Source organism: Rhynchophorus ferrugineus, unplaced genomic scaffold (genome assembly GCF_030347505.1).
Source record: "Rhynchophorus ferrugineus isolate W39M unplaced genomic scaffold, kcgeb_rfMv2 rfM3, whole genome shotgun sequence".
NCBI classification, from domain to species: Eukaryota; Metazoa; Arthropoda; class Insecta; order Coleoptera; family Curculionidae; genus Rhynchophorus; species Rhynchophorus ferrugineus.
Window position 1 is genome coordinate 165,401 of NW_027472582.1, and position 9,624 is coordinate 175,024.

The window sequence follows — 9,624 nt, forward strand, 5'->3', positions numbered from 1 at the left end:
AAGTTTGATGAAAGAAAAATAAGAAAAACAAAAGATTATTATATAAAATTTTAACATAACTAAAGTAACGTTAACAAAACGATTACGCCGTAAAACATGTCCGATGTGCCAAAAGAAGACTAAATGAAGAAGTAGAAAAGGTGTGATAATATTTGGAGTAGGCCCCTACTCCAAATACCTCTTACCCAGTAACAACGAGAAAGAAAATTATGTAAATTAAAAAACATATGGAGTGAGACATAGTGAAAAACGGATTATACATAATAAAAATAATGTTTACATAATATATAAAAAAACAACAACTACAAAACTAAAAACAATAGAAATTCTATTGTAAAATAAAATTTTAAAAGGATCTTAAGAATTCAATAATGTCTAAATCAGAAGCCTAGATAGATCAGAAAATTGATAAAACTGCTGGTTATTTATTTGAGCGCCTGAATAAACGAATTACACGTAAAACTTCTGAATAATAAATAGAAAATTACTTGTATTACTTATATTAAATTCTTAATAGATACTAAGTAATACTATTCAACCACATATGGCAATAGACAAAATCGTAGCGATTTTGAACAATCCTGAATAGCTTGTTAGAGCAGTACTACAGCAGAATTGGTACTTCAATATTTAAATCGTTTCAATCATTTTTTAGTTTTAATGTTGAGTTTTTTTAGTTTGTTTACGACAGTCCTTCGAATACACGTCATAGATAACGTCGAATATACTGCCAAATTCACTGTGTAAAAACCTAAAATTCGTTTGAAACTCTCAGCGAATTTTTCTTCTCATTTCATCCTAGTTATATATATATATATATATATATATATATATATATATATATATATACATATATATATATATATATATATATACAGAATGATGATGCTCTCTGATGCAACGTGGAACCTGTTGTCAAACGTCCAAAAAATTATTCGAAACACTAGAGATAGTACAGAGTGTACGAACTGGTTAACGTTGTAAACCAAAATTCTATTCAAATTCTAAAACAAAAACGTGCTGGCGTTATAAATCTTGATGACGTGCATTGGCAGTTTTATTGTATATACTATATAAGAAAGGATGTTAGGTTTTTTCTCTATCTTTTTCATAATAATGTTTCATAGAATTTCTTTATTAAAAAAGAAACTTTAAATCTTAACGGCTGGAGCCGTTGATTAAAAACTCTCTTCTTCTAATAATAAATAATTCTCTCTTCGTCGTTGAAAAACTTCTTCGAAAGCTCTCGTAGCGAACTGCCGATAGAGCCCTTTTAGTTGTTTATTGCTACTAATTCACTTTTTACCTTGGCTGCTCCCAGCTGACAGTTTCAGCTAGACTTTCTTGCGAATTAATGAAACACTTACTTTACACTACTTATTTTATTTGTGGTAATTAAAATTTAAATGAAACAAGGCGATCTTTAATATGGGTCTTTCTATGTAAACTTCTCGACCCTAAAGTCACGAATTATCGTCAATTGCGTGTTTAGTGAAAGAGGATTAGAATATCTGGGTTCGACCTATTTAAGGTAGCCTGTATGTCACGCCTAATTTGAAAATATACTCTATTTTGCAATCACCTTCTCTTCTTGCCAAGGGTCAATTATAGAGGCCTTCTCCATATCTCAAATAAGCTAGACACCAGGTAGCGATAGCAAAACCTGATCAAATACTGACCGACTATATGCCAGAGATCAAAGACCAAAATACCGCCATAAAGCTATAAAAATGCCGATATTATAAAAGTCGTATTTTGGGAAATAACTATTACAATTTTGCAAATATAATTAACAATTTTACTCATTTATATCTCTCCGAGATCTTTAAAACCCCTACTCAACATAAATGAATATTAGATTGAAAAGAAAATGTTTTTGGTGGCCACGCATAGAGGGTACCGTTGTTTTGTACCGTACCGTAATTTTTTATTACAAGTACGTTTCCGTCAGTTTGTATGAAATTCCTGGCTAGAAACTGTTTTAATTTTGTTTCGGACGTTTTTGATTTAAACATGAAAAACCTTGTAAACAAAGACGCGGATTCAGAGGTTCGTCGTACTGAAAGTACTTTTTTAACATCAATATCCATTTTATACCTTTTAGTGGGATTATAGACATAACAATGATTTTTAGGAGTTTAATTTGCAGGTATCTCAGAGGTATCCCCCACAAGGGCCGACCACCTCCATCGCGGCCACCGCCGCTCCTCCTCTCCTTACAGCTTATCACCGTCCGCAGCCCGACTACCGTCATGCCAATCGAATATCTCTGTTGCACCCAGAGTATGGACCTGGCGGTCGAAGGGACACATCCGGAGGGACAATGGGACAGCCCCCTCCAACGCAGTCTGGTGAACAACCGCTGAAGAAGATCAGATTAACGGACAAGGAAGTACAACCGTTGAGGATTGATACCCGAGTAAGTATATCTCTATATTCGCCGAAAATTCCTCTAATATCACTGTTTTTCGTTAAAGCCGGGAACTTATAACCCACAAGTGGAAGCTATCTCGCCCACATTTCCCGAGCAAGTCTCCCAAGAAGACCAAGCATTCAAAACAACGAAAGATGAACTGATCCAACAGATCAGTAAAGTGGACAGGGAGATCTTGAAGGTGGAACAGCAAATCGTCATTCTAAAAAAGAAACAGGCCGAGTTGGAGGAGGTGGCGAACAAGCCCAGCGTTAAATCGGAAGTGGAAGAAGATTCACAACCGAAACATCAGAGTTTACCGCAGGTGAGTCTATTCTGTTATTCTTCTTTTACTTTGGTGATTAACGCTTTTTTTGTAGAAAATCTATGCGGAAAACCGGAAGAAAGCGCAGAGCGCTCATGCGCAATTAGATTCGTTGGGTCCTAAAGTGCAAAGGCCCCTGTACAATCAACCGACTGATACTACGGTGTTCCATGAAAATAACCGACGAAATGTGATGAATAAAAAACGCTTATTAGAATATTTTAAGAAGAAACACAGTAATAAGTATGCAAGGTGAGATTTTTTTTCGTTGGTTATCGTTACTAATTAAGGGCGGCAAGATGCATAAAAATGATTTAAAAGTAATTTATTAACCCACTAATAATAAGAAAATGGTATTGAGATAAATATTAATTTATTAATAAAATAAAACATCCAAGTGATGCTATGATGCTAATTTTGACAAAAGCTGAACAAAATAACCTAGTTTTGTTTTTTTTATTTAAACCAAGTCAAGTCATGTCAATGTACAAAAAAATATATAAACAAGGTAATTAGTAATTCTAGAATTTTCAAAAGGAAAAATGACAAAACAGCCAATTTGATCTAAAAATTAATAGTAGCTACTACAGGAGCTAATCCCTGTAGTATTAAATATGTTCTTTTGTAAGATACATTGTCCCCTTTGTAAGGATTAAATTCAGTATGTTCTAACCATTAATTTTAAATTGAAAAATTCATATAAATTCTAGTTCTAAACATTTTAATTATAATTGACTAAATGCAATTGTTTCAAGAATAATCTTAAAATTAATTGGTATTAACGATATTAACATTATATTTATTATATTAACAAATGTTTACACATTCTTAGTCTGTATTAAAAGTTGGCCAAGTTGGAAAAATTGAAAAGTAACCGGAAAAATGCAATGTTTGGTGTGGAGTAACGCTACCAAAAATCTATAAACACCGAAATGACTGTCGGTCCATTAAAAAAAAATCTGCAAACTCTTTTAATGCTGTATTATTTTGTACTGATATTTAATTTTTACAAAATACAATTAAATACATTTCCATTTGTTAATATATAGATTTTTAAAGACTGTATTATTTTTCAGAAACAATCAATTAACAGGGACATACAGTAAATTAATGCAAGAATGGCTGCGGAAGGTCGATAAAGTCGAATCTAGCACGAAACGGAAAGTCAAAGAAGCGAAGAATAGAGAATTCTTCGAAAAAGTATTCCCCGAGTTAAGAAAACAACGGGAAGATAAAGAAAGGTAAGCAGCTACATATCACTTTAAACGAGAGCGTACTGATATCGTATTATTTCAGATTCAACAGGGTAGGTGCTCGAGTCAAATCAGAAGCGGACATGGAAGAAATCATGGATAATCTTCAAGAACAAGCGCTAGAAGATAAGAAAATGCGAAGTTACGCAGTCATACCTCCTATTCTTATGGATCCGAAAGAACGAAGAATTAAATATACAAATAATAATAATTTTATTGAAGACATGGAACCAGTATATAAGAGTCGACAGTACTTGAACATATGGACTGCCAGCGAAAAAGAGACATTCAAAGAAAAATATCTACAACACCCCAAGAACTTCTATCAAATTAGTCAAGCGTTAGGCGAACGAAAATCAGTATCTGAATGCGTTCAATACTATTATTTGAGTAAGAAAACAGAGAATTACAAGCAACTGTTGAGGAAAAATAAAAGAGACAAGTTGAGGGAGCGTTTAAGATCGACAAGAAATAACCCTCAGAAGGTCAATAATAGTGCCAACTTACCGGTGATCGACAATTTATCAACAGGTAAATTAAAAAAAGCTCCCAATAACAAAATTACTATTACTGTATAAAATTGTTAACCACATATTTATTTTTAATACCTTTTATATATTATCATTAATGAATAATAGACAGTTATTGCACCTTCTTTAAAATTTAAGCCATCTTTTTTTGACATTTAAGCATCAAAAGCATTTAAAATGTCATTGCCTGTGAAAAATTCTGTTAAAACCATTGTAGTGATTGCATCCCTGAATTTATTATTCTAGTTATGCATTATTGATGAATCTTTTTAGTTTTGGTCACAAATTGTTAAAATTTAAAAATAATAGTCCTGGTTCATCCAAAATTATTTAGGCTGTACACCAAAGCAAAAAATATTTAATTTAAACCAAAATCTATCAGGCAGAATCATTTATCTGCTACTGGAACCCAAGTACTTACTCTAATCAAAAACACTTAGGATATATACTTGTCAACGTGTATTTTCGTATTAATTTATTCTCAGGGTAATATGGCTCTATTATACTAACTACATTATTCAGAAATCAAGAAACTTCAATATATATATTAGCAATTATAGCATTATTATCAGTGTATATCAGATTGATCAAGAAGTGTGTATTATAGCATCATATTAGATAGATGCCATAACTCTTTTAAAATACTGAATGTGAACATTTTATCTATATAATCGCATTTTCTGATTTACAATTTCAGAATGTTATTTTAATACAGTGTATTTATTGTTTTTATTATGCTAATTGAAATTACATTATATATTAACTTTAAGTTCATAGTGCTTTTGGTCCATATAAGTTTTTCTCAGATTCAACACGTTTAAAAAATATTACAATGATGAATAAATTTTCTTTTATCCGCATCAGCCATCAGTAACTGCTTATATAATATTGACTATATATATTTTTTTGTTGTAGTGTGTTAAATTAAATATGGCCCATTATTATCGCCAATATCCAACATTTTTTTTTATTTTTTGGTAAAGACTTCAATTGTATTGCTGAAGCACTCCCCGCGATTTATGTTTGAAAAAATCAGGCGATTTTTATATATTTCTTTTTTATTTTAACGAAGTTATTTTTGCAGTCAGGTTTCTCAAGAATATACTGACATATACAGTACAAATTTATTCGCAAGCAATAATATTACAAAATATAGCAGAATTTTTCGTTACTTTTTTCTACTTTCAAAAGTGAGACACTTCCAACTTTCAGCAACTGCATAGAAAACGCCACGAACGTTTTATCAGAACCAATACTATAACAATCAAGTTATACAGTATTTATCAATTAATATTTGACTTCAATAGGATTTTTCTTGATTTAAAAATTATGTATATTATATAGTTTCGTATCAATAACCAGTTGGATATATCTGAACCAGTAGTCCCGTACGTTAAACAAAATAGTAAATAAAGTATAGAGTGTGGTGAAACTATGTATTTATTTTGATTGATTGGGCACTTATAATTCATGATTTTTACATATTACTATAAAATATTGTTTTTTTAGGAGTAACTACGAGATTACAGCGTGAACAGCAGCAGCGAACAGGGGGTGCAGCTCGAACGGCCGAAGCGTCAACCGCAGCGGCAGCGGCAGTTACTGCAGATGCAGCTAATTCAGGAAATTCGTCGTCGCCACCAATACCACTAGCGACAACAGCCACACCTAGTCCACTGAACGCTGGGGGAACTACCACCACAAGCACCACCTCTAGTGCTAGTGGAACGTCAACCAGTACGACAACTACAGCGTCAGGCGATTGGACATCCACCAACAGTTCTACGACGCAGGTATGTTATGACGACACATTTTGGTTAGCGATAACGAAACTGACAGCGGCGTGTTTTAGGTGTCATCAAGTTCCGCCCAATCTACAACTTCAAATACGACGGTTTCATCTGTGATTTCAACATCAGCTGCGTCCTCTTTAGCAACGTCAAGTACAGCCAGTACAACCACGACCTCCTCCAGCATATCAACATCGTCCACAACGCCTATGGATACAAACACAACGCAAAATACCCTAAAAGATAACAAAAGCGTTGTGAAGTTTAATGACTTCAATTCCTTTGAAGATTATAACAATAGGTTAATATTACATAACCATTTGGTAACAATATAATTTTAATACAATTTTTCTTTTTTTAGGAAAAAGATTTTTGGAGACAGTACATCTTCAGGAACCGTATCCACTGGAGAGAAGGAAGGAGAAACGAATTTGAACGCGGAACAAAAGGATCAAGAAGGTCATTTCTCCAAAGACGACGCCGAAAATACCACAGGCACTAGCGAGGCTAATTGGTAAGTTTCAAGACATCGAAACTATGTGCTCGGATTGATTGATTCGATTTAATTGAAATTATTTCCATGTCGAATCGTTAAAAGTTAAAGCGGAATTTTTAACATTCGTCAAATAACAACCCCCTAGTCCCGTTCCCTCCCTATAGACATGTGCAGACTGTTTTCAAACAATTTCAAGTTAATCAAAGTATCAATTTGTAAAATTGATATGTAAGTTTATTCCGATAATTGTGCACTCAGCATTCATGCCAGAAAAGGGGAAACTGGAAAAGTACAGAGAGGTATTAAGAGGAAATCCCCATGCAAAAAAAATTCAGTTTTGATATTGTGTCACACCAGCATTTAAAAATGTATACTATATTTAGATATAAGTGACAAAAAGGGAATAATTTCCCTTATGAAGGCCATTAAAAAAATATATTTGGGTTATTTTTGGCAAGAACCGAATTTTCTCAGTTATTTTGTAACAATAAAGTAAGAAAGAACTTGGAATTTTTACATTATTTTATGTTTATAAATGACTATACATGTACAGAATCTACTAAAATTTCAAGGCAAATATGTATTCAAATGTACCGTTTTTGAGATTGTTGAGTACAATTACATGGAATTAATGACTGTGAAGTTAATAGACAGTTTTTAAGAAACTTATTCAAATGCTCAAGTGGAAGTTGTTGGTGGAAAGTTTACTCTTCTCTTGCCTCAATCATGAAAGCTTTCCTTGAAAATAATTGTAGCCAAAAATGTTGTAATATGAAAGGTTTTGGTGCCGATGTGAAGATGTTTTGGAGCAAAAGTCTTGACCAAAGAATTCAGAAATTCATAATTAGTTTGCGTCCATGTTCCTAAATATTGAAGCTACACTTATCTTTTAATAAGTGTTCATACACTTGTTTGATAGCTGCCTGGATTAGCCGCTGATGTTAAAGAAGCATTGTCATGATCGATTTGAGTGAGCTCATTCTTAGCTTCTTCAGCCTACCGCCATTTGCTCCAAGATATATGTTGGATAAACCAATCTTCGATTTTGATAGAGTAAATACAGAGTAGAGATGTTCAAACTAATATATTATATATGATCGATATGTGTTACTTTACCAACATTATTTTTAGAAATCAATTTATACAATTGTATAATTCTTTTTGAAAAATATTGTAATTCCGCTTAATCCGCCTCTGTCCGAAATGTAAATTATCTTTCCATATTCCACTTACAGGGGAATGGTAATGAAAATTATGTTTGTCAGGATCAATCGTTAGATGCAATCGACAAGATTGACTAGTAAATTTAAAAAATCCGTTTATCCTTCTGGGTTTACCATTAAGATTAAATTTCCACTAATCCTGATCTAATATTCTAAGAAGCTTGGAATTGACTTTGAGGGGTACAGATTTGTAATTTTATAATTTTTTTAGCGACAATGCTCTGTCTTCATCCGTACCAGAAAACAAAAAGAAGAAAGAGCGGAGAAAAGACAAGGAAAACAACGTTGAAACTAGTGATGAAGAAGCCGCTTCAATACAAGGTAAATTATTCATTATATGTTATTTATATACACTGTATCAAAAGATATTTATCTGCCGACTGTTGATTTTTATCCAGTTGACCCAAAATATTTGGGTTTATCTTTCCAACCAAAAAGTGTCAAGTACCAAGTCTGTATGGATATGACTTCTTTTTGCAATCAGTCCGCCTGGTAATATTGACCTTGTAATTTATATTGACATTATAATATTTTAATAGGAAACTAAAATCTAAGTAGCAAAATTTCTAATATAACAGTATAAAACGTTGTTAAAAATCACATTTTAGTAGCGTAAGCAAAAAAAGAGAGGTGACATAATTCTTCCACTTGTTATTGGAGCCTATCTAGATTAATCTAGTAGTTTTTGGTGCTTCAAATTCGGGTTCTTCCCGAATTGTAAAATATTTCTGGAATATTACATATTTTATAGCTCGCTAAAAATATTCACGTTGTTTTACGTATATAAATATTTTTATTTTTGTGAAAAAATATTTATCATGAATATCATTTCTGTATTTTACTTAGAATTAGATTTTTCAAAGATTATTGTTGTTTAAGTCAATCAATTAAAAATATCTACACATTTTTGCCAATCCAAAGTATGGCACTGCTGGATAATTGTTAGGAAATTCATTTCTACCTTGTAAAGTTGGATGTTGTTGTTGATGGGGGTTGTCTAAAAACATCTATAGATATTTTTATTTATGGAAAACAACGTTGCTTTAATAATTGTCAAGACTTAGTTGTAGTCGGATATTTAGAAGGTTGACTAAAACACTTATAAATTTTACTATTTATCGAAAGCAACACTATCTTGTTAATTATCATGAAATTCATTTCTTTGTTTTGACATCAGATATTTTCAGGGTTAACTAAAAAACCATAATTTTGCTGTTCTTGAAAACAATACTGCTTTTGTTTTAATTTGAGTTAGGTGTTTTGTGCATTACTCTTGTTTGATAGTTGATAAATTAAAAACTGCTGTTTTGATAATTGTCATGAATTTCTTTGTTTTAATCGAAGTCGAATATTTTGAGGGTGACTAATGACATCTATTTATATGGATTAACATATTTTTATTAAGTGTATTAAATGTAATATTCCAGTTTAATTTCCTGGCGGCATAATTACTTAATCATTGGAAAGAATAATGATACCAATCTTTTTAATTCACATTTGTACATTAAGTGTATTTGAACAGGAAAAAATTGAAAGATGTGTTTACGATAAATGTCGTGTTACTTATAATTATTCCCAATGCAATTACTGAAAT

General features: G+C 32.0%; 1 protein-coding gene across 5 annotated transcripts in view; it reads left to right on the forward strand.

The window, feature by feature from the left end:
- The window catches only part of Smr (nuclear receptor corepressor smrter), a 124,136-nt gene that overhangs the window by 96,926 nt on the left and 17,586 nt on the right, over window positions 1-9,624 (forward strand). For 3 of the 5 annotated variants that reach the window (XM_076399176.1, XM_076399180.1, XM_076399179.1), the window contains 9 exons: window positions 2,135-2,419; window positions 2,478-2,738; window positions 2,794-2,990; window positions 3,815-3,979; window positions 4,035-4,522; window positions 6,031-6,314; window positions 6,374-6,612; window positions 6,673-6,825; window positions 8,242-8,351. In XM_076399176.1, coding sequence (XP_076255291.1) covers window positions 2,135-2,419; window positions 2,478-2,738; window positions 2,794-2,990; window positions 3,815-3,979; window positions 4,035-4,522; window positions 6,031-6,314; window positions 6,374-6,612; window positions 6,673-6,825; window positions 8,242-8,351 — 2,182 coding nt within the window. The remainder of the gene's footprint in view (window positions 1-2,134; window positions 2,420-2,477; window positions 2,739-2,793; window positions 2,991-3,814; window positions 3,980-4,034; window positions 4,523-6,030; window positions 6,315-6,373; window positions 6,613-6,672; window positions 6,826-8,241; window positions 8,352-9,624) is intronic. The other 2 variants (XM_076399178.1, XM_076399181.1) reach the window with 1 other exon arrangement.